General features: G+C 39.1%; 1 protein-coding gene across 5 annotated transcripts in view; it reads left to right on the plus strand.

Moving 5' to 3' along the window:
* The window catches only part of Dnm3 (dynamin 3), a 462,700-nt gene that overhangs the window by 63,712 nt on the left and 372,718 nt on the right, over nt 1-26,270 (plus strand). For all 5 annotated transcript variants that reach the window (XM_057769381.1, XM_057769378.1, XM_057769379.1 and 2 more), the window contains exon 2: nt 14,133-14,206. In XM_057769381.1, the coding sequence (XP_057625364.1) occupies nt 14,133-14,206 (74 nt within the window). The remainder of the gene's footprint in view (nt 1-14,132; nt 14,207-26,270) is intronic.

A 26,270-nucleotide genomic window follows, 5' to 3' on the forward strand; every position in this document is an offset into this window, starting at 1 on the left:
TGATTGTGCTTCAAATACTGTGAGCTCAAAGATAAGATATGAATCTGATGCATTAGCTTCTTGAAAACAAGCCCTGGAGAGAAAGGAGTGGGAATTTGTGTGTGCTTTCTAAGGCACTGGCACGTGGCATCTGGTGAGTGAGAGTCATAGGCTTGCATTCATCATAACAAAGGTGATTAAATTGCATAGATAGGTAACTAATTTAACATTCTGACATTTTGTTGATCTTATTTGTTAGTATTAAAATTCTTTTTTCTCTTTTTTCCCTTTTTAAAAATTGATTTTATTGAACTATACATTTTTCTCCACTCTCTTCCTTTCCTCTCCCCTCCCCTCTCCCATGGTCCCCATGCTCCCAATTTACTCAGGAGATCTTGTTTTTTTTTCTTTTTTTCTACTTTCCGTGTAGATTAGATCCATGTATGTCTCTCTTAGTGTTCTCATTGTTTTCTAGGTTCTCTGGGACATTGATTTGTGGGCTAGTTTTCTTTGCTTTATGTCTAAAAGCCACTTATGAGTGAGTACATGTGATATTTGTCTTTCTGGGTCTGGGTTACCTTACTCAATACGATGTTTTCTAGCTCCATCTATTTGCCTGCAGATTTCAGGATATCATTTTTTCTGCTGTGTAGTACTCCATTGTGAAAATGTACTACATTTTCCTTATGCATTCTTTGGTTGAGGGGCATTTAGGTTGTTTCCAGGTTCTGGGTATGACAAACAATGCTGCTATGAACATAGTTGAGCACATGACCTTGTGGTACAATTGAGCATCCTTTGGGTATATACACAAAAGTAGTATTACTGGGTCTTGAAGAAGGTTGTTTCCTAATTTTCTGAGAAATCGCCATATTGATATCCAAAGGGGTTGTACCAGCTTGAATTCCTACCAGCAATGCAGAAGTGTTCCCTTTTTCCCACAACCTCTCCAGCATAAGTTGCCATCAGGGTTTTTGATCTTGGCCATTCTTACAGGTATAAGATGCAATCTCAGAGTTGTTTCGATTTGCATTTCTCTGATGACTAAGGATGTTGAACATTTCCTTAAGTGTCTTTCAGCCATTTTAGATTCCTCTATTGAAAGTTCTCTATTTAGGTCTGTACTCCATTTTTTTTTTAAAATTGGATTGTTTGTTCTTTTGATGACCAATTTCTTGAGTTCTTTGTATATTTTGGAGATCAGACCTCTGTCTGATATGGGGTTGGTGAAGATTTTTTCCATTCTGTAGGTTGTCGTTTTGCCTTATTGACCACGTCCTTTGCTTTACAGAAAGAAGCTTTTCAGTTTCAGGAGGTCCCATTTATTAATTGTTTCTCTCAGTGTCTGTGCTGCTGGGGTTATATTTAGGAAGTGTTCTCCTGTGCCAATGAGTTCAAGTATACTTCCCACTTTCTCTTCTATGAGGTTCAGCATAGCTAGCTTTATGTTGAGGTCTTTGATACATTTGGACTTGAGTTTTGTGCATGGAGATAGATATGGATCTATTTGCATTATTCTACATGTTGATATCCAATTATGCCAGCACCATTTGTTAAATATGCTTTCTTTTTTACCATTTAATATTTTTTGCTTCTTTGTCAAACATCAGGTGTTTGAAGGTGTGTGGATTAATATCTGGGTCTTCGATTCAGTTCCATTGGTCCACCTGTCTGTTTTTATGCCAATACCAGGCTGTTTTCAGTACTGTAGCTCTGTAGTAGAGTTTGAAGTCAGGAATTGTGATGCCTCCAGAAGTTCCTTTATTGTACAGGATTGTTTTTGGCTATCCTGGGTTTTTTGCTTTTCCATATGAAGTTGAGTACTGTTCTTTCGATGTCTGTGAAGAATTTTACTGGGATTTTGAGGGGCATTGCATTGAATCTGTAAATTGCTTTTGGTAAGATTGCCATTTTTACTATGTTAATTCTACCTACCCAAGAGCGTAGAAGATCTTTTCATTTTCTGGTGTCTTCTTCAATTTCTTTCTTCAAAGATTTAAAGTTCTTGTCATACAAGTCGTTTGGTTAGAGTTACTCTGAGACAATTTATGCTATTTGTGGTTATTGTGAAGGGTGATGTTTCTCTGATTTCTTTCGGTCCATTTATCATCTGTGTAAAGGAGGACTACTGATTTTAGTATTAGAATTCTTGAATAAGGAATTTTCATCCCATATACTTAGTCAAAAGGTTTCTTTTTTCTTTTCTACCAAATTTCAGGAGTTTTAATTTTCAGTCAATTGGTGTTTATTTTCCTCCTGACATCCTAAATCCTAACCGTGGAGGAAAACATTCAGAGGTTAAAAAAATAATTTGTGGGGGCTGGAGAGATGGCTCAGTGGTTAAGAGCATTGCCTGCTCTTCCAAAGGTCCTGAGTTCAATTCCCAGCAACCACATGGTGGCTCACAACCATCTGTAAAGAGGTCTGGTGCCCTCTTCTGGCCTTCAGGCATACACACAGACAGAATAGTGTATACATAATAAATAAATAAATAAATATTTAAAAAAAAATAATTTGTGCTTCATGATTTTGAAGTAATTTAACCTCAATTCATTCCCCTGCATAGATACACAGCTAAACTTTTTTAAAAAATTAATTTTCTGAGCACAGAAAATACAAAGTCAGTAGTCGGAAACCACAAGGTTGCTTAGAAAGTGCAGTTAGTCTCAGAGGCTGAAAGACTGTTAGAATTAACGGGGGCATGAGAATATATCCCTGCTGTCCTCACGGTTTAGAGATATCCGAACTGGGTCTCTTACAGATTAAAGGGTGTGGTGAGCTCACAGCTGGCACCCAAGCTGACTTCTTGCCCTGTGCCTTCCCACACCACCTCCTCCCTCTCCACTGTGATATTGCCTGTCCAGATCTGCGATGCCATGCCCTTGTGTGTGGTGCATGCGGCGACAGACCTCGTCACAATGCACACATTGATCTACACACTTTTACCATTATGGGTTTTATTTTACTTGAAATTATAATTGGAACAATTAGAGATGCGTCAGTGGAAAGGCAATGAAAGAGGGCCATTAAGGGCTAATAAATGCCTCTCCTCATGGGAATGGGGCTCTTTTCTTTTCTAAGAATTTGAGCTCTTTGCAATGGCGCTGTTAAGTGGCTAGAAATAACAGTTGCCACATGTGTGTGGAATACTCTGGATGCCAGGGGGGTTGTTCGGTTCATTCTGTGTTTGCATTGAGCACACTGTGGTTGGAATGTGTGCTGAGTCTTTTGCTGGTTTTCGAGATCATTCCATGTTCTGAATTAACCTTTTCCTGTGTAAGGTAACAGAACAATCTAGAGCGTTCTCAGGAGCCTCATCTTTAGATAGTTAGTGACTCCCCAGGATGCAGGAGGAAATGTGAATGGTTGTGGTATCATTTTGATTGATTTTTCTCTCAGGCAACTCACAGTTTACACATAGTGTAAGGAACTGGATGCAACTTATCCATAAACCAAATGCCTACTGCTAGCCATAGACTGTCACCGTTTGTTGATATGGAGAGATACCCATTTTAAGAATATGACCAAACAATTTGTAAAAAAATATCAAGATAACTTACCATGCTTCTGAAAAAAAAAAAAAAACCAGCAGTAATTGAAGGTTGTGATAAGAGTTAATATTTTCCTCAGGCAGTGGGCGCACACCTCTAATCCCAGCACTCGGGAGGCAGAAGCAAACAGATCTCTAAGTCTGAAGCCAGCTTGATCTATAGAGTGAGTTACAGGACAGCCAGGGCTACAAAGAGAAACCCTGTCTTGGAAAATCAGAAAAAAAAAAAAAAAAAAACAGAGGTAATATTTTCTGACCTCCTGCTGTGCGCTATGTGTTACTATAAGTACTTCAGTGCCCTCTACAATTTCTAATATGCAGAGTGCTGGGAAAACCAAATATTATCTTTGTAACTCAGTTAGAAAAACTTGGTTAAACTCATTTATTGGCAAACATCACCTCAGTATCACGGGACTATTCAGTTTGCGCTTAGCTCTCTTAGTGAGCCGATGCATTTACTTAGCTACAGATACGGACATGTTTGATACCAGGTATTGTTTCAGATGTATTCAACATGAGCTTTTATTATTTCTTCTTCTCCTCCTCCTTGTCCTCCTTCTCTCTTGCTCTCTCTATGTGTATGCATGTGTCTGCATGTGTGTACCTACCTCATATATGTGTGAGTGTACCTACCTCATATATGTGTGAGTACTCACCTATGTTTGTGTCCATGTGCATGTTGTTATACCTAGCCCATTATGCACCATGAGGTAGGGGAGAGATGGCACTTATGGGTTCCAAAGATTTTATTAAATCACCACATAAGTGATCACCCATCTGTCAGGGATGTAGGATAAGGAGCCGTGTTTCTCCTGACAGCCCGGAGCAGGGCCAGAAGTGGGGCTTATAAGCACAAAAATCACAAACATTTTTTTTTTTTTGCGAAATTACAGTCAAGTTTCCACCAATCAGAAGTTAAAACACTTTCCTTGTGTTTTCTGTCTTTGTCAACCAACATACAATGCAAGCCTTTCAGTGCAAGCAATCAGATTCCTTTGTTCTATCTGTTGTTAAGAACTGCCAGGTTTCTAGAGGACTAAAGATGTTTAATGATTATTTCTATGGTTCAGGGAGGAGGTTTGTCAGCCATTGGAAACTTCTCAGCTCCCCAGTGGCTTGGGAACCTAAACTTTATTTCATCTTACAGTTAAAATGGCGTCTGAAGCCAAAATGGCAGTACATAGGCCAAGGTGCTTTTGCTTGCTACTTTCAATGTACATATGATTGTTTCTGAATTTGGGGGCCCTAGGCTGGTATAAAAAAATCTTCCTCGCCGGGCGGTGGTGGCGCACGCCTTTAATCCCAGCACTTGGGAGGCAGAGGCAGGCGGATCTCTGTGAGTTCGAGACCAGCCTGGTCTACAGAGCTAGTTCCAGGACAGGCTCCAAAACCACAGAGAAACCCTGTCTCGAAAAACCAAAAAAAAAAAAAAAAAAAAAAAAATCTTCCTCAATCATTCTTTGGCTTAATCCCCTGGAGCAGGTTCTCTCAGTCAAAACAAGCTCACCAATTTGGCCAGTCTCTCCAGCCAGCTTGCTCCAGAGAGTCTCTCTCTGTCTTCCAAGGCTGGAAGTACGGGTGAGCTGCCATGCCAACTTGGAATCTGCATGGGTCTGAGTTTTAGTCCTTAAACTTATTTATTAGCTAGTCAGAAGAAATTTATTGACCTCTTTTTATTCTTATAAGTTCTATCGGCTGCCATTAATACACTTTAGAATTTGAAGATTTAGTAATAGTTTCCATAAATTTTCATTTGGAACATAGTTTTATGAACAATTTATAATAAAAAATAACAAAATTCTTACAGTTACCTCTTTGTGCACACACACACACATATCAGCAATTAGTATTGAGTGATTTCCCCCTTTTACTCTTTCCTTCCTTAAAATACCAGTAAATGGTAAAGGATTATGAAGGAAAAGCTAACATATAAGGTAAATGCTTTTAAAGTAAGGAAATAAATATTAGAGCCCACATCCATGCTTTGAGTTGGCCTACTCCAACATCCACCCCATCTACGACTTGCTGGAGCATGCGAAGGGACTGGTCCTGTGGAACCATAGGCACGGGATCTCCCTGACTCGGGACACAGTAGAACACCTGAGAGGAGTTCCAGTGAGGATCCAGTATTGATGGTGAACCAAAGCCAGAGGCTTTGGAGCAGACCAACAACTCATTGCAGTGCAGAGTGGCAGGTAAAGCTGAGCGGAGGAAAGGGTCTATGTTGTGACACACCGTAGCTCCCAATGCCAACAGGACAAATGAAGAAACGATGGAGAGGCAGGAAGGAAGGAGGAGCAAAGTGGTTGTTTAAACTAATATTTTTAATTTTTAAATTTTCTTTTCTGGGGGTATTGCAGGAGTGAAGGGTTGATATAGAGGGACTGGGAAATGAATGGTATCGGGGTGTGTGATATCAAATTTCCAAAGAATCAATAAAATTTATCAATATTTTTTTAAAAAGTCCTTGTACTGCCGGGCGGTGGTGACGTATACCTTTAATCCCAGCACTTGGGAGGCAGAGGCAGGTGGATCTCTGTGAGTTCGAGACCAGCCTGGTCTACAAGAGCTAGTTCCAGGACAGGCTCCAAAACCACAGAGAAACCCTGTCTCGAAAAACAAAAAACAAAAATAAAAACCAAACAAACAAACAAACAAAAAAACAAAAAAAAAGTCCTTGTACTCTGTCTTTTCATTGTCTGGTTTGGTCTGTTCCAGGTGGGCCTTTCCTAGCCTTTACTGTTTAGAAATAGAAAGGTTTGAGACCCAGTGCAGCCTCATGGGAAAAGAGCAACAGAAATCTGTCATCTGCCTGTTGGATAGGCCAGGTCAGGGTCTCACTTGGTCCTGTCCATCTTTTCTTGGGAAGGAAATTCTCTCTGTGTTCTTCTCCTTTGGAAAGTCTGAAGAAAAACATGGCTTAAAAGACTGCATACTGAATATTCTGAGTTCTCTTATGTGCTGGGCTATCAAATGTTATTAATAGGCCTGGTATGTCCTCCAAGGAGGTAAAATTGGTTTTTGAAGGAATCTTCTGTTTAAGTTTAAGCAACAAATGTGTACATCAAATCTGCTGATATACCTAAATCTATGATATCGGATTTTAAAAGGGAAATTTTCGATGGGGGAAAATCAAATAATGTTCTCATAAGGAGGCTGCGATAAAAAGCACATTGCTAACAGTAGCCTCAAGCAAAGCATCTCTCCTTCTCTCTGCTTCCCAGGAAGAGTCAGGTCGAGTCCATTGACTTGTAATGTGATCACCACCCCAGGCTCTTTCTGACGGGTTTTCTCTGCTGTTGTGGTTATGAGGTTTCCATCTGCAGGGTCATCTTGCCTGGTGGATCTGATTGCTGCGGCTCTGGAATCACAGATAACTGACAGGAAGAAGAAAGAAGAGAAAAAGAAAGTGTATGTTTGGGCGAATCAAGCTCTGTTATAGGAACCATCGGATGCCACTCAGCAATCTCCAAAGACATCTTCCTAGGCAGAACACAGGGAGGGGCACCGCGTTCACAAGGCAGTCTGGGGGATCCTGGCCAAAGTACTTATCAGAGTTAGGCATGTTGCCCTCCCCAGTGAAATTTGGGTTGTGTTAATAAGAAAGGAAAAATGGGCATTGGGTAGGCAACTAGCAGCCTACTTCGTGCTCTCTCATGCTGTTTATCTTCACATTAGCTGAACAGAGTAAGGAATGGTGTGAGATTTGGGAAAGAAGTGGTGCATTTCTACTTTGTACTAAGACTCGCTAATCTGATGCTAGAACTGCAAATGGAGACTTTGCTCCATCTTGCCTGGATCAGTTTCTCTCCGCTTGCCAGTCACCACAACCATCCATAGTATAACCACTAAGAGGCTTACTATTAATTGTAATTGCTTGGCTAATAGCTTAGGCATACTACTTATTAGCTCTCACAGTTAAATTAACCCATTTCTACTTATCTGTGTATGGCCACATGACCGTGACTTACTGGTGATGCCCTGCCATGTTCCCCCTTCAACGGCTAACAGAGCATCTTCTCCTTCTTTCTTTCTGTATCTTTGTTTGGGTTTCCTGCCTGGCTCTATTCCGCCTGGCTATTGGCTGAAACAGCTTTATTCATCAATCAATGAGAGAAGCACATATTCACATCGTACAGGACTTCCTACATCATAAAAATTTGTAAATAAATCTTTCTTTGAATGTGTGTCCTCTGGTAGGTAAGGCATAGTATTTGTAAACTGAGGACTGTCTTCATTTAGTTCCTAGATTTTGGATACAGAAATTTTACATTCTAAATGCTTCAGGGGGAACTATCAACTCACGATTATTGAGTTGATGAAAATGTATTGCTTAGCAATTTTGAGTTTTGTGGATGGATATTGGTTTTTGGATAGAGAAAGTTAGCATTCTTCCTGTAGTTGTTTTCTCCTGTTTCCCAAATGAAGTGATGTTGGTAATGGGTACTTTATAGAGTGACTGGCATCAACAGCCTGTGATCTTTTACAAATAAATAAGTGCTAACATCCTTAATGTGGCCAACAGTGTATGTGGGGGATGGAAACTGCAGTGGAAATTTTCAAAAAAAAAAAAAAAGTCTGTGGCTCTTGGCGTTGTTACTTGCTAGAGCTGAAGTGGCACTGTAGTGGCTGCCAAGGCTCCGGGATTCAGGCGCGCAAATGCAGAAGCGTTTCCACCGCACATTGTGTTCAGAGGCAGAATTAGGTTCAGGATCTTGGTGCTCATCGGGTCAGAGCAGGCAATATTTAGTTCTCACCGGCTTGGGTTTGCTTCTCTCTCTGTCTCTCTCTCCTCTGCTTTCCTCAGTTCCTGTCTCCTACCTGCTTCACCTTTTTGTGAAGTGTTTGAGATTTTGGCCTCGTAGGGATTGTTGCAGAAGACAGACAATTATACTTGAAGGAATCATTTTAAAAGAGGTGTTTTTTTTTTTAAGGACTCACTTTTAGAAGTATGATATTTCTTGGATAAAAAAACAACAACCCTATTTTCTTCTAATCCATTCCAAGTCTTCATACAGAGAGTAATATGGGTCAATGCTATGTTCCGTATTTTGTACTTTGGTGATACTTTTTTATTTTAAAATTGCATATTAAAATAACAAATTAAATGATTTCAGCCAATTTTGGATAAATTGCAAGATCTTCTGCTGTTCTTTCATTTGTATAATTAGGTGTTTTCCAGTTGAAGAAGTAAATTCAAGACTACTTCCCCTGTGTGCTAAGACTCTAAGAAGCAACCAGGAGTCTTCCCAGAAGAGGAGATAGAAAGTATTAAACACATTTAATTAAATACTTGGGCATTGAATTGAGACCTGGAGGAACACATGTGGCTGATGGGACAAAGCTATGAACTGAACAGTGCTTGTTGGCAGAGAGCTTGGCTTTGGAGCCAAGGAAGGGCCTAAGGAAAGAAGACAGACCCTACACAGAGCAGAGAGCTCAAGTTTAGTCAACATAGAAGGTTAGATGAAACACAAGGAGCCCTATACCTGAGATGTATTTAGAGAAGTGTTAAGAGATAAAATATTTCATATGTGATAATACTAAGATTTGGCTTTCATTTAAAAGAAAATGGAAAGTCAAGTCATAACTGAAAATCTAAAAAAGATGATATGGGACTTATCACTATAAGTGATATCACGGATGGCTTGGATAGTGTTCAATTGGATTCAGAGAAATTATCTGTGGTATTATTATAGCCTACTTGTTGGTTACCTGTAATGATTAAAGTAAAGGAGAAAATATGATTGAAAAGATGCTAAAAAGATATAACAGCAGGACTTGGTGACCAATTTGGAGCAGGTGACAGAGGCCAATGGAGTCTAGCTTTCAAATACTGCTTGGACATATATGGATGTAGATGATGTTGCTTATAACCAGGAGTGAAGAATGAAAAACATGTTGCGTGATAATGAGTTGAATTGTAGTGATATTGATTCAAGACATATCAGTAGAGAAATTTAAGTAGTGTGACTATTATTATTATTATTATTATCTATTAATTTTGAGTCAGGGTCTCACTGCACCCTACACATTTCAAGCTGACCTTGAATCCATGATTCTCCATCCTTGGCCTCCCAAGCACTAGAGTTACAGATGTGTGTGTTGTGTCTCTCATGTTGTGTGCTTTAAAAATATAGATTAATATAATAATAATATACTATATAATATTATATACAATATGATATATAATATGATATTGAGCAAGAGCTTGAGAGAGAGAGGGGGAAAGAGAAAGAGGTGCTAATAGTAGTACATGGTAATACTTTCTCTTCCTGAATTTTGTGTCTTGATTAGTAGACCACTGTGATATTTATCATAACTTTTCCACAATCCTATATTCCACATTAAAGCAGCCATTAAATTCTGAAATTTAGTTTTTCTTCCTTTCTGTCATTAGTGTCTTGGACCCAACTCTCACTACCATCTTGAATGACTGAGACTGGCCAGTGTCTGTTTTCCTAATATTCATTTCCATTTCAGCTCTCTCTCTCTCTCTCTCTCTCTCTCTCTCTCTCTCTCTTTCTGGAATGTATATCTGGTAACTTAAAAGTCACCCTCTTGGTTTCTGTTGCTTCCATGGAAACAAGCACACACAATCATATGAACACTTCTGAGGTCTACTTCTTTTTCTGTCTCCTGACCTTTAATATTTACAGTTACTTAATGGTCTATTCTACACTGCTTTCCTAGGCCTTTGAATTAAACTGTGGAGTGCCTCCTATGTCATGTTTCCACTCTAAAATTTTGTCATGTAAGCAGAGTAGATGCAATTTGCTCTGTGTTGATCTGCACTCTGTGCAGAGCGTATCTATAGCAATGGCCGTGCTTAGTCTAGTCCTTTGTATGTAGTTCTTCAAGACCAAGTTTACATATCATAGAATTAACTACAAGAATTAGCTTCTAGGAGAGTCTGAGTTGTACCTCCATGTATAGTTGTAAAAAGTTGCTAGACATTTATTTCTTGAACAGACCATCTGGTTAATGGTCACTTACCTCTCTGTGTTGGAGGTAGCCATCCCAGAGACAACAGCTGTGCTCTCTTCTTGGGGCTTCCGAAGTCCAACCATTTCCTATTGATGAAAAAAATAATATTTCTTGGCAACTCAATTTCTGAAAAGGTTGGTAAGAAATGCTACAATTCTGTTTCTTACATGGGATGATGGAATTTTTTTTAAACTTTTTCTTAGAAGTAATGAAAATAAGAAAAGCATGAACTTACTGTGAAAAAACATATGCAAAGACTGGATAGATCTGCACTTGATCGATGGGTGTGTGTGGTTAAATGGGATCTCTGGTCCCTCTTATCTCTTCATATGTCTATACTAGACTATAATAAAGAAAATACATGCATTAAATTAAAAGTACTGCTAGAGGTACAGCCATTAGCTCCCCTACTTTAGTGCAGTAAACTTATTTCCCCATAAGACATGCTTACGAGACACAAAAAGCCAACTGTGTATTACATGGAAGAAATGAAAATCAAGTAAACGATTGCACTCAATGACTAATGAATTATTCAATATTGTTTGTATCAGTGCCTGGCTTGGTGTGGATGGAGGCAGGGATAACAAACCGAGTGTTCCAAACCATTGCAGCTGCTCTGCACCAAGAGGGTCGTTCTAATGGGGTCTGTGGCCCCTTCTCTCATGTTCAATTCATAAAGTGTTAACATTTTACAAATAGGGATTTATGGCATTTTGCAAGAAAATTCTACAATATTAAGGGGAGCACATTATGACCATAATGTAGCAATAATTATGACAATATGGATGCGCAGTTTTACGGTACTTGGGTTTGTAATGGGTTGTCATATGCTGCATTTCATTTAAGCCATATGATCTGGTTTGTAGTTATAATTACTGAACACACTTAAAGAGAATTTTGCCTGTGCAACGGTGGAGCTGGCATTGAAATCAGTGTTCTCTGTCTCTCCTTTGAGGCCCTCTGCCCTCAGCTCACACAACAGGAAGGTTCTGGGCATGTGGTTCTAATTTTGCTGCGTCATCAGAATGAGATGCATTTTCAGGGTACTAGATTCTTTATTAGGGAGAGATTTCTCTCTAGTGGTTTATTATATATCATAGGCTGTGTAACAGGAGAGAATTCCAGGTAGCCAGACATGGTTACTCAATGTCTTCATCGTTGGTGAGAGTATTTATCAGAGGCAGGCTGTGAGGGAGAAGCAGGCTGGATGTCTGAATCCACTATTGCTCATTATGCAACGTCAGGCTTGATTGACAAAAAGGAAGGTAGAGAGAGGTATTAGTGTATCAGTTAGTTTACTTTCAGCCAGATGCCTGAAAACTATTGGTTGAGAGTGTTACATGCTCTCTCCTTTAGGTTAGTTGTTTCCAGTGGAGTTGTTGGTAAGTCTATATCCTGTAAATGTTCAGTCACGAACATGAGCACAAACAGGCTCCTGCATGAGGGTGTCAAGTCAACATACCCAGTTTCATTTGCCTTCCTTTCTTTCTGTTCCTCTTTTACTGGAGAAAATTTCAGTTTTTAAATGGCAGTATTCAGGCATTTATGACCCTACGTTCCTCTTTGCCATCTCTAAAGCTTAAAACTTCATTCACAGAAACACAGATTTTTTTCTCAGCTAGAATTCTACTCTGGTGTTTTGTTTTCCCTTCATTCATTTTGACTTACAAATGAACCTCTTCCCTCTTGGTTGTAGGCACAGAACATAGATGCTTTGTTCTGTGTTTTTGTTTCTTTGTCTGAGGCTGTCTCACTGTGCATCTTAGCTGGCCTTGAATTCAAGGCTCTCCTGCCTTGCCTTTCTTGGCTATAGATGTATATCACTATGCTTAACTAATGTATTTTTTACGAATAAAAATTACTACTTATTTCAAGTGACATCTTTTAAGTTCAAGCACAAACATCTCTCATTCTCCTCTTTCAACAGCATATAATGACTTCTACATGGTTCTCAGCCCTTGGGGCTAAGGAAAATGTCATTATCTTAGTTTAGGGATTGTTCGTTATGATGGACTATTTCAAAATACATTTTAGTACTTGCAAAATAACAGTTATAAAAAGAAATTTGTTTAATTTTTGTCTCTGTGACCCTCCACTGAAAGTATCAGTGTCTCTGATGGTTTGTGCTTTGGAATACTTCCTTTGACCTTTGTCTATTTCGAAAGTCATTGTGGCACTGAAATTCATTGTGCTGATGCTCTTTCTGAAACCTCTGTGTCTGCCATATGCCAGTGTGACCGTGGAGTTGTTGGGCAAACCCCGGCGAGCATTAGGGTCTTGCAGGGGTTAGACTTTCCCCACGAGCACTATGAGTATGCATCACTGAGGCTGGGGCCTGGGCATCTGGAGTTCTAACTTTTAGATGATCCTAAAACTTCATTTTTTAGAAAGCCTGAGTCATTGAGTCGGTTTATTTTTAATAGAATTCTGTGGCATTCCTCCTATAGGTACGAGGCATTCTAAATATGCTAAAAAACTATAATATGGTCAAGGCCTGAGGCCAGAGGATGGCAACATCAAGGCCTGTCTGGGCTACAGAGTGAGCTCAAGTTCAGTTTGAGCAACTTAGTGGGACCCTGTCTCAAAGTAAAAGTGAAAAGAAGATACACACACACACACACACCCCAGTGGGAGAGTGCTCCAAGTTCAATACCCAATACATAACAACAATTGAACAAAACATCAACACAGACAAAAAGCTGTGTTGCCAGTGTTTATCAATTTTTTGACACTGTAGAATCAATAATGATACATGTGATGTTGTCCATGTAATTTAATGCAATGCTTTCTTTGCTGGAGTTTATTAGTGTGGTGCATTCTATGTTAACATGTCATTTTCAACATGATCTCTCCAAAGAATCTCCCACTTACTAGGAACAATAAGAAAAACTTAAATCGCAATATTTTTCTAGTGTTAATTTCTTATTTGTTTATTTTAAATTTATGTGCATTGGTGTTTTGCCATGGTGTTGGGTCCCATTGAAATGGAGTGACAGACAGTTGTGAGCTGCCTTGTAGGTGCTGGGAATTGAACTCTGGTCCTCTGGAAGAGCAGTTAGAGCTCCTAACCACTGACTCATCTTTCCAGCTCCTGCTAGTGTTAATTTCTACAACATAATAATTGCTTCCATTTGAGACCACATTTTGTGGGTATTTTTATTGGTGGAAAATTTGAGGATATTTAGAAAATATAGTTTAATTCACCCTCTTCATTATGGCCAGCATTTTATGGCACTAATATTGATGTTGAAGCCAGAGCCAATACTGGTTTTGCAGAAGATCTGGGATTAATTTCAGCATCAGGCCATTTTTAAAATTAATGCAGTTTCTCTGAAAGTGAAAATGAACAGGCAACATGCAGACACTTAGACAAGCCTTTATTAATCCTACCTAGGTAAATGAGCGGTGTTTTTTAGTGAGGAAATTATGCAATAACAGATCAGCTGCTGACACACGTTTTCTCTTTGAACTTCGCAAATACCTCTTTCATAGATGGGACTAGTGTTCTTGAGACAAAGAAGGAACACATTAAAAGATTGGAGTTTAAAAGAATTACCGTAGAGCCCAATTTAAAATCCCATTATGCCTTCATCTATGATTTCTTGTTTGTTTTCAGGGACTTTCTTCCTCGAGGCTCAGGCATCGTGACCCGAAGACCTCTTGTACTTCAGCTTGTCACGTCTAAAGCAGGTAATTAATTAGTAAATATGTTTACTGTGTGATGTGCACACCCCATGGCAACTGTCATTTTTATTCGTGGGCACTAGATGTGTCAACAGACTCACTGCTACAGCTGCTCTGGTATGAGCAGCTCTCTGCATTTCTCTCAAGAATGCTTTCCTGTCCATTGTTCTTTTGATTCTTTTGGTTGCATTGAAGATGAAGTCTTACATGCATACAGATTTTTAGCACAATTTTCTTAGGCCAAGAAGATATTTGCTTATTGTAATCCATCTCTTTAAGTTCATATTATCATGAACACTCCTTTTGTGTATAGTCTTTCTGCATGTGTGTATATTATATGTGTGACTATTCTGCCATAAAAATTAACCGTTTAAGGAACTAGAGAGTTAGCTCAGTGTTTAAGAGCACTTCCTCCTCTTTCAGGGGACCTAAGCTTAGTTCCCAGAACCCTCATCATGTGGTTCCAACCACCTGTACCTTTAAGTCCAGGAGGATTCAATATCTCCTCTGGTCTTTGTGGACATTTTACTTACATGTACATACTCACACATGCGTATAATTAAACTTAGAATATTATGTAATGGTCCAACTTCAGGTTCTACTCAGAGACAACCAGTGGCTGCACATCATCTGTCTACAAGACTGTTCTTTGTGCCTCATGTGTTCTTAAAATCCTTGTCAAAATTTTACTGACTGTAGCTATGTGGATTTATATTTGACTTCTCAATTCTAATCAATTGATCACTATTTCTCTTCTTGTACCAATACCATGTTGTCTTAAATACCTTTGCTCTATGGTAATATTATTTTTCTTAAATTTAGAAAGTGGCACTTTTAGTTTGCTATTTAGTTTCAAGACCATTTTAGCAACCCTGAGTTCTAACTTCTGACTGTCTAGAATCATCTTGTTTTATCCAAGAAATGTGAGATTATTTTTTGAACTTCTGAAAATCGATTAGTATAATGCATTGTGTCGATATACTTAAGAAAATTAACAAAACTCACACTATCATCTCAGTAGGCTCAGCATTATACATTCATTCAGAAAACTTGTAATAAACTAGGAATTAAGGGGTGCTTTCTTAGCCTAACAGACATATGAAAACCCCTCTGCTAACAATACCTGTAAAAAAGGAAAGCTAAGGCAATGGTTTTTAACTTTCCTAAATACTGTGACCCCTTTAATACAGTTCCTTATATTTTGGTGACCCCCAACCATAAAATTATTTTCATTGCTACTTCAACACTGGGGCCAATGGGTGTGGAGGTGCAGTGAGTGAAAAGGGCAGCAGGAAATGGAGTGAAGACCCCAGTGCTGCTGCAGTAGTTAAAAACAAGAAAGCCAAAAAATGGAGTACAGACCTAAACAGAGAACCCTCAACAGAGGAATCTAAAATGACTGAAAGACACTTAAGGAAATGTACAACATCCTTAGTCATCACAGAAATGCAAATCAAAACAAGTCTGAGATTCTGTCTTACACCTGTTAGAATGGCCAAGATCAAAAACACTGACGACAGCTCATGCAGGAGAGGTTGTGGGGTTAAGGAAACACTACTGCATTGCTGGTAGGAGTGCAAGCTGGTACAGCCCCTTTGGATGTCAGGGTGACTATTTCTCAGAAATTTAGGAAACAACCTTCCTCAAGACCCAGCAATACCACTTTTGAGTATATATCCAAAGGATGCTCAATCGTGCCACAAGGTCATGTGCTCAACTATGTTCATAGCAGCATTGTTTGTCATACCCAGAACCTGGGAACAACTTAAATGCCCCCTTGACAGAAGAATGGATAAGGAAAATGTGGTACATTTATACAATGGAGTACTACACAGTAGAAAAAAATGACATCTTGAATTTTGCAGGCAAATGGATAGAGCTAGAAAACATCATTTTGAGTGAGGTAACCCAGAAAGACAATTATCACATGTAATCACTCATAAGTAGATTTTAAATATAAAGCAAAGAAAACTAGCCCACAAATCACAATCCCAGAGAACCTAGACAACAATGAGGACCCTAAGAGAAACATACATAGATCTAATCTACATGGGAAGTAGAAAAAAGACAAGGTCTCCTGAATAAATTGGGGACCTTGGAAGAGGGGAGGAGAGAGGCAGGGAGGGGAGCAGAGAAAAATGTATAGCTCAATAAAAATCAATAAAAAAAAGAAGAAAGCCAATGGGGGCAGCAACATTGTAGACCGGAGGCATGGAAGGAGAACATGACAGAAGAGTAGAGCTTTTAAGTGGATGTCACTGAAAGCATGGCAGGAACTGAGGTTCTTTAGCACTTTATAAGTATTTTTATAAAGGACTTAGGAAGAATCATTTCTTTGTAAGATGTGTCAAAAGCAATCTGAGACTCAGGCCCGGGGAGGGGTCTTCAATCTAATGCATGCCAGCTGCGATTTCCATTTGATCTATTTCCTTTGACCTTCTCCTTTCTTTATGAAAATGTTTTTTTCTTATTATGTATACTGCATATTCAACTCCTCATAATAAAATGTATCTCATATACTAGCTTTTAATTATTATACTATTTTAATGTCTTGATTTTGCTCTGTGTATGTCTATCGATATCTATGTTAGACTTTAAGGGGACCATCTATTAGATGTTAGTGTAGACTCCTAAATAAGCATAAATATAGTTAGCTAGAGCATGGGTTTGTTTTGATTCACAAGGGTATAATATTGGGTTGGAAAAATTGTTGAGTGGTTAACAGCACTTACTGCTTTTGCAGAAAACCTTGGTTTGGATCTCAGCACCTACCTACAGTGGCTCAAAACTATCTGTAACTCCAGTTCCAGGAGATCTTTTGTTCTGACCACCACAGGTGCAAGACCTGGTGTACAGGCACGCGTGCACACACACACACATATACACACACTCACGAGAGAGAGAGAGACAGAGACACACACACAGAGGGGCATAACACATATACATAAAATAAAAAGTAAAAACAAGGATATAATCTTGAAATTTCACCTAAATTTCTTAGTATTATTTTAATGATTTATTTTAAATTATGCATATGTACTTATAACCCTGTATGGGTATGTGTTCTCTCGTGTGGGTACCTGCAGAGTTCAGAGGTGTTGGGTGCCACCAAAGCTAGAGTTAAACACAGTTATTAGCTAACTGACGTAGGTGCTGGGAACTTAATTCGGGTTCTCTGCATGACCTGCAAGAAAGCCAGACATTCACAGAGGCAAATGGATTAACAAGTGCAGTTAATTTTATTTTTTAAAACAACATGTTGGTGGTACATTTTCTCTGCTTTTAGCCAAGAGCTTTCAGTCCACCAGTAAATCAGATGACATGGTATTAAATTTTGTTGTTGCCATCTCTCTGTAAATAGTGAATTTTTTTTATTAGCTCTGCACTGCTTCTGTCTTAATGCTGGCATTAAGATCATAAACCCCTTTTTTTCCATAGTGCAGACTTTTAAAACTACTTTAAGTTATTGATGCAATTTCATATTTTTTTCATAATCTATATTTAAAATTACATCATTGCATCATCCTTTCTAAATTCATCTCCATTAAAACTTGCCTTAAACTACCAGGTTGCTTTTGCCATTAGCTTTACTGTATATTTGTATGTTTAATTTAGTTTCACATTAAAATTCTGTGTAGTGAAAAAAAAAACAAGTGTGGTAAATGTTTATGGATTTCTCTTACTCATCTGAAAGCTATTTCCTGGGTGGTGCAGAGCTATGTGTCAGACATAGTCCCTATACCAACTACTATAGAGTTCAACAGGAGAGAATATGTTTAAATTGAGAATGGCTAAGTATTCACAAATGGATATTGAATGAGTTTATCTTGGGTAATTTGGGTGTTTAGTTCATCTTTGGGACACTAAGGTGAATGCCTTCAGTGGTTAGCACATCCCTAAATACTTTCTGGATAAGGTAATAACAGAAGGTAAAAACTATGGGGGTAACATTAGGAAGTTATTTGACCAAGGAAGACAGGTGTACAAAAACAGTAAAATGAGCAAGAATAAGGGAGGTGGCTATTTAGTGATGTGGCCTGGAGCATTGTCCCACAGGGAATGCCAGCCCTTCTCTTCTGTGTGCTGTCCTGACCTTGTACTTGGCTGTTTGTCTCAGGATTGACCTTGGCCTATTGTAGACTGGTGTATCTGTGTCTCATCCTCCTAGGGCGTCCGCTCTTCAATAGCAGAGACCAAGAGCATGGCACCGATATCCTTGCTCACAGAAGCTACACTTGATGCAGCCTTTGTTTGGCTATCATGCTAATTAGGAAGGGAAATGATTCAGTTGAATGAATCCCTCGCTAATCCACACACATTTCCTATTTCTATGCCAGTGTTGCATGTTTTTCTAATTATCTCCAGGAATAGTGACTAGTAAGTATGCATATAATAAAGCCGAGTTTCTGTGGCCAAAGAGAAGCCTGAGTACATAAACACACACACACTTTTTGTAGCTTTCATTTTTTTTTATATTGGAGGGGATGAGTTATTTGCATGTTTGTTTTAAGAGATACTCATTTTATTAATATGTTTGAATTGAGGCAGGATAAGAAGTTTTACATGATACACATAGAAGCAGAGGGCTTCTATCGAAGTTGGCATGGCTGTTTATTACGGTGTTTGATTCCCTCCAGGTAGGATGTTTGAAATGATGTTCCAACATCCGAAGTCTAGAAAGACAGATTACACATTTAAGATAGAGTAAAACCAAGCAAGCAGTGTCTGAAGTCACCACCTTAAGGTGGAGGCATAGAGTTCAGCCTGACCTGTGCTAAGCTGTATTTGCTCAGATGGCAGTGTTAAGAGATATACAACAAACTTTGGGCAAAGAAATGAGCAAAATGAAAAGCGTATACAAAGAATACCACTTTAATTATAAAATAATGACATTAATCTAAGGAGAAGTAATAGCAATAGATGTTGGTTGTAAGTTTCATGCACTCCTGCATTCATTCATTTGCAAATATTACTGGTGAATTACATGTATGGTACACAATGATCAAACCTGATGTCCTGGTTTCTCTAAACTCAGAGTTCTGTGTCTTCCTCTTTGAAGGATCACTAAGATCTGGTTGATTCTCTCCATTTGCTGAAAGATTGACTGACATTCTCTCTGGAATACGCTGGAACAAGTTCAAGCTGCCCTCTTGCTTGTTTCTTCCAGGAATTGCTCTCTTGGTTTACCTGTTGTCTGTTGCTTGAACATAATTCTCTCATAAATCTGGTTTTTTTTTCTTTTGTTGTTTAGGATGAGAGGGTGAATCTTATTTCTGATATTCTTTCATGGCTGGAAGTAGAGATGAGGCTGCCTTAATCTTTAACCCTATTTGTTAATGTCCACATTGAAAATCGCTTGTCTTCTATCTCAGCTCATAAAAATGTTGCCAGGATCATTTTCAGCATTGCTTTGTGGTTGTGGTGGCAACAATAATCAAATAGTTAACATCACTAAAGTGTTTGAGCTGTTTCTGACTCTTCTTTGCTTTCCTTCTGCCATCTCTCCACGCAAGCATTTTACCCACTTAGCCATCTCCCCCCTCACACAAAACAATCCTGATGCTTCTAAGCTACCCAGGAGCCCAGACATTTTTAAGTGGCAAAGAGATGAGGTAGGAGGGCCTTTGAACTGAGGATGGACTTGGATTTGTAGTCATCAAGCTAAGACAATTTAAAAATCCATCTTCACAAGTTCATGGGCATGGCTGCCTCCCAGTGGCAATGTTTGTCAGGTGGACAGTCAGTCCTGAGAACTCATCAGAATTGCTGCTTGTTGCTGCTTGCTGCTTGCTTTATCAGACTTTATCTGTTGGAAAGGCCATCCCAATACTGGCCTTCTAACAGTAATAACAGAGGCAGTGAGAAGTGTAAATGGTCACCAGTGCATCTTCTTAGGAGACTTCTTTTAGTCCTGAAATATGTACCTTGCTTTCAACTTTCCTAATTGGAGTCAAAGCTGGGTTGTTAGAGGAAACTGCAACTGAGAACAGCACAGAGTACTTGTTTAAAACTATAAACACATCAAATAAATATGTGGTTTAGAGCCGTAATTTTAAATGAAAAATTAAATGATCTTAAGTACCTTTAAATAACCAGGGAAGCAGTTATTGTGGTAGTTGAGGAAGCAAGTGAGGATCCCTATAGACCTCACAAGAGCCATCTGTGGTCTGGGAGCTGGACTGAACGGGTGCTGGCTGATCAGCATTCGTCCCTGTGCTCGTGGCAGGATGAGAAAGTCGCTCAGAGCTTGTGAGAAGCGTGTAAAAATGTCCTTGTTAGGAAGTTTGGTGGACGGTTATCGTGTATCTGATTCAGTTGGTGGCAGTGGTAAGGTGACAAGCAATGGCAGCTTTTGGAAGCAAGACAAGAAGCCAGGTAAAGTGGCTTATGCATGTAATCACAGTACTCAGGAGTCTGAGGCAGGAGGATTGTTGTGAGTTTGAACTGTATAATGAGACTGTCTCAACACACACACACACACACACACACACACACACACACACAAAGAGTAAGACAGGAACAGGGAAAGAGAGCTGTTAACTCTGATGGTAGCTTGGCCATAGGGTTTGTGATTCCTAAGAACAGGGTTTACACATGAACAAATAATTTATTTTTTATTATCTTAAAATACATTTTTAGTTTTGAAAATAAAATATAATCTCATCATTTCCCTCTACCAACTCATCATATATATTCATAAATTTATAAACACAACCTGCTTAGTCCATATACTGTAACTGTATGTATATGATTTCAGGATTGACCACTTGGTATTGGATAACCAATCTTTCCTGAGAAAGGCTATTTCTCACACTTTCTGCATTCTTTAGATGTCTGTGGGTCTTTGTCTAGGGTTGGAGCCCTGGTAGATTTTTCCCTTCCCTGTTAGCATATCCATTGGTGTTGGATGGAGGCTTTAAATCCTCCTGTTGCATCTCTGTTCTTCTCTATTTCTATTGATTAAAACTCAAATTATTTTGGTTCTGGAAGCTGGGTTTGAGTTTTAAGCAACAGAACTGTGTTTCCGTGTCTATGTATGTACCTTATGTTTATCTCTTTCTCTGTGTATATGTCTATGTCTCTCTCTGTATGTGTCTCTTTGTGTAAATCTTTCTCTGTGTGTCTCAGTATGTGTATATGCCTATGAGTACTTTTGTATGTTTCTGTCTTTCTCTTTCTCTCTCTGTGTCTCTGTGTGGTGTGTGTACCTGTACCTGTGTGTATACACCTATGTATATCTGTGTGTATCTCTAGATGTGTGTGTGTGTGTTCAGGCATTCATGCACAACATCTGCTACGTGACCATTGGTTAATTTCCCCTGGCAGATTTTATGTCTATATACATTTATAAAAGGGATACACATAATTCATCAAGATTTCTAAGTCAATTTGGATTAGATCCTTTTGCATAGTTTAAAATTTTTAACATCTCTTCATGACAGGCTAAGAAAAATTCAGTACCGCACAGCAAATATTAACACTTGATTTGACTTTAGACTCAAACAATTATCAGTAATAATTTTAGGAATATGAATAACAATAGTTCCCTTAGTACTTATAAAGAATATCAAGGTGTCTGCAAAATAAGATCATGAATTCATTGAGCAAAATAGATTTATTTCCTCTGATCCCAACCAGATGTTTCTGCTACCATTCTTTACTCAGCCTCTGCCTGTCTCTCAGGTGCCTGGCTTTTTATCTTCTACCTTGAAAGCCTTCCTAAGGGCATCTGATAAACGGCTTCACACTCAGAAGCAGGTAGCCCAGATGGTCTAAAGGCCTTTGTGTTTCAGTAGAACAAGATGAGAGGCCTTCCTTGTCCAGGTACCGAGATTAATCTCTTCCGGTGGAGCTCCTCATGGGGAAGGAGGCAGTTTCATGTTTTTGTTGCTTTTGATTGGTGTTGGTTCTTAATTTGCAGAGACTTTTTTATGCTCTTTAAATCATGCCACCCAGCTGATTGCAGCTCTCCTCTATCTGAGGTTGCCACCTCAAGGTAATTCCATCTCTCCTCTGTTCAGAGTGCTTTATGAATTATTTCTGATCCTTAGATCACTCGGCCTGCTGTGAACAGAAACGATTAGGTCTGTTTGACAGGTGATGAGACAAACACACATTTTAGAGCAGCAGAACAACACATTTGAAAACACTTTGAAAAGTACTAGTCTGTGACACACATACAAAAGACTTATTGCCAAATTGTGCAAGATCTGACAGATTAAACCATTCCACTAAATTTTTAAACAAGGAACAATTTATAATGGATAAGGAAAGTAGAAGTTAACACTAAGGTGCTGGAGGAGTAAGCTGGGGTGAAAACGAAAATGTAACCATCACACACATGGACACACACATGCACACGTACATGCACACGCACATGCATACACACATGCATGCACACACACTTAAGTATTCTGGGTGCAGAAGGATGGAAAGAGGAGATGACAGATCAACGGGCAATGCTAAGGTGAAAATGCCCCCTCTGTGTAGATGAGCTCCCGATGAACAGGCTTCTGACGGGTCTGATCATGTCAATGACCAAAAGGAAAGCAGCTCTTCACTGATAAGACAGTCATCGAAAGAAGCGTTGCCAAGGAAAACAGCTCCAGCCTGTCACCAGGGCCCTGTTGACATAGCTCCTCAAACAGGCATTTCCTGAAGGAGCCAGATTCCAGAGTGGTAGTCCGACCAAAGCCCCCAACAACACTTGTGGTTGAAACAAAACCCAGGTAGAGGAAGTACTAAGGTCAAGATTTGTAAGCTACAACAGAATTGCAAAACGATTCTACTTCCTAGTATTCAGACATTCAAGAGTTCAGCGTAAAGTACCATCATGTGACTTCCTTAATTATGTAATTTATTTAGGGATATTGGTCAGGATGCAAAAATGGAGCTGCCAGAGTGACAAAAAGCACATCTCTGGTTGAGGGGAGAGCGGAGAGACATTCTGGCGGAAGAGAGTCTGGGGAAGTGGTGGGGGTGCTGAGTGTGTTTTTCCATCTTGCCTATGGTGATGGGGTGCACATGTATGTACTTGTTAAGTTGTGCACTTTAAATATGTGCACTTTGTTCTATATCTGTCATATCCCCGTGAAGCCATTAAAATGTTATGTGTTCTTCTACCTAACTGCTGTGAGTTTGTAGCTCAGTCATGTGCAGATGCTGCTGTGCTTTCTCTGTTTTTCCCAGAATTGGAATGCAGGAAGGAGGATGAGCTGGGTCACTTTTATTCCTATGTTCTGGGTGCCACAGAGACATTGGGGAATCTCCCCCCCCCCCCCGTGTGTGTGTGTCTTCTCATACACATTTGCTAAGGTTACATTTATTTCTGATGTGAACTGGCCGGCTTTATGCTTGTTGACTCCATAGTGGAATTGGTGTTGAGCTCTGAGTTCTAATGGCAGTGATTGATACTACGCCCTTCATTTAAGACATGAGGATTATGTAGTTAGAACTCGTGCTTTTTAATCTGAAGGTGGAAAAATATTGCCAGTCTCCTGTACCTAGCACTTTGCATGGATGTGACTGGGCACCTGTTTCGTTATCAAGTAGCAGACGTGTTGAAATAATAATCAGACTTTGCGATATTTTATTGCAATGCTTTGCATTATAAAGACCATTTATCGTGTACTTACCCTTCTGTTCCTAACTATGCTTATGTTTGGCAAAAACATCCCTGTTCTCTGAAAAGATTTATTTGTAAGGAACTATGCTTCTGCATAAGCATGTTTCTGAAGAGGCAGATTTTTTTCCCCCTTAACCAGCAAATGAGTATAAGAACATGATTTTCTTGATTTATTGTGTGACCTTGGCCAGTGCACAGCATAGTTGATGTTTACTTCTTTGAAGTGAGGCTGATGGTATACTATGTAATGAATCATACGTTGATATTTTGAACCAGGAATCAATAATTTTCCAAAAGATGATCTAACTCAGTGATTCTCAACCTTCCTAATGTTGTGATCCTTTAATACAGTCTCATGTTGTGGTGAACATCACCCCAACCATAAAATTACTTCGTTGCTTCTTCATATCTGTAATTTTGCCACTGTTATGAATGGTAATGTAAATATCTGACGTTCAGGCTATCTTATAATGTGACCCTGTTGAAAGGTCGTCTGACCCCAAAGGGGTGGTGATCTATAGGTTGAGAACCACTGCAAATTGATTCCTGGACAGATAGTATGTATAGTTAACTCTTTGTTTCTAGTTAGTTTATTTTTTCCTTGAGAAAGGATCTAATGGACCCCAGGCTGGCCTTATCTTCACTTGTAACTCAGGATGACCTTGAACTCTCCCATCCTTTTGCCTTACCTCCCCAGTGGTAGGATTATAGGTATGTGCCACCATGCCTAGTATGTGTGGTGCTAGGGTTTAAACCCAGAGACTCATGTGTGCTAGGCCAGTGCTTTGCAAACTGAGGTGGCATTTCTGACCCAGCCCAAACTTTCTTTTAGAACACAGTAAACAGAGACTGTGTGTTCATTTCCCGGCTGTCCAGACCCAAATAATAACACAGAAACTCTATTAATTACAGCACTGTTTAGTCAATGGCGCAGGCTTATTTCTAACTAGCTCTTACATCTTAAATTAACCAATTTCTATTCATCTATGTATCGCCACGAGGCTGTGGCTTGCAAGTGAGGTTCTGGAGTCTTTCTCCTTTGGCAGCTACATGGCGTCTCCTTGACTCTGCCTTCTTTTCTCCTCTATCTCTGCTTGGATTTCCCACCTTCTACATTCTTCCCTGCCATAGACCAATGCAGCTTCTTTATTAACCAATGGTAATAAAAGATATTCATAGCATACAGAGGGGACTGTCACATCAGAACACAGTGTTTATCATCCAAGTTTGGGGTCTGGAATCTTTCATCACCCTTTCTTCCTGATGTCTTGTGAAGGCAGCTGCAGGTCGGGTGCCATTTCTCCTCTAAGTCTTCTGGGTCAGCTTCCTACCCTTGGACCGCCTGTGCTCCTCTACTTGGGACAGCTTCTCTAACTTCACCTGCCACACTGTACCACAGCTTGGTGTTTAGGGGTTAGTCAGACTGTTTTATTGCCATGAGTTTCTTGAATTTAAGAGCCATGCCTTATTTGTATCTGTGTTTCAAGCACCAGAGTATAGCCTGGGAAGGGATAAACAAACACTGGTATACATGTGTGTTCAATGATTGGATGGGTTTGTTTCCATCTCCAGTGAAGTCTGAATTTGGTATCTTATGCAGAAATTCCCAGGTTAAGCTTTCATGAGTACAATAGAGTGGAAATTGGTATTCCACAAAATTTAATGACGTGAACATTTTACATGAAATTTAATAAACCTTTTGACTGTCGTTAGGACTGTTGCTTCTTGATGTGAATCACTGGGTAACTTTCATAGCTTCCTCGGCTGCTGTGGAAATCAAAGGGCCATCTATGAGTTAGGAACTGCGTTTATATTTTTAAAGAAGGATTCTTTTATTAGTGAGCTGGTAATTTATGTTTCTTTCTCATCATTAATAGCGCTGATTTTATTGCCAACATCTGAATAAAAGCCTCTCCTTATATTGTTTCAATGTCTCAATTCAGAGAGGTAGTTATTATATCATGACTTTGGTGAGAGTGGATGATAATTCTAGGCATTTACATAATAGTCTATTCTGGGGCAAGAAGGACTTCAAAGCTTTAAAATGCTTGAATTCTAACTACTTAAAAAGTCTCATGTGAGGGCAAGGGGTACAGAGGGAGGGCAGATAATGGGATCCAAGACAGAATTATATTAGAGGAACATGAGTTCCAATGTTTTACATCACCTCATGGTGAATGTAGTTTACAACAACTTATTGTATGTTTCATTTAAAAAAATAGAAGAATTTTTGGATTCTTAATATAAAGAGTTAATTGATGCTTAAGGAAATGAAATGCTAAATACCATTATTATATATTATATACATGTATTTAACAATCATACTCTATTCCATAAATACATATAATTATTATATCAATTAAAATATTAATATAAAGTAGTTTTTGGAGGCCAGTATGCAAAATAGCTTAGTGAGTAAATTCATTCACTTGTTGTGAAATTCTG

This window comes from Chionomys nivalis, chromosome 5 (assembly GCF_950005125.1).
Source record: "Chionomys nivalis chromosome 5, mChiNiv1.1, whole genome shotgun sequence".
In the NCBI taxonomy this organism is placed as follows: domain Eukaryota; kingdom Metazoa; phylum Chordata; class Mammalia; order Rodentia; family Cricetidae; genus Chionomys; species Chionomys nivalis.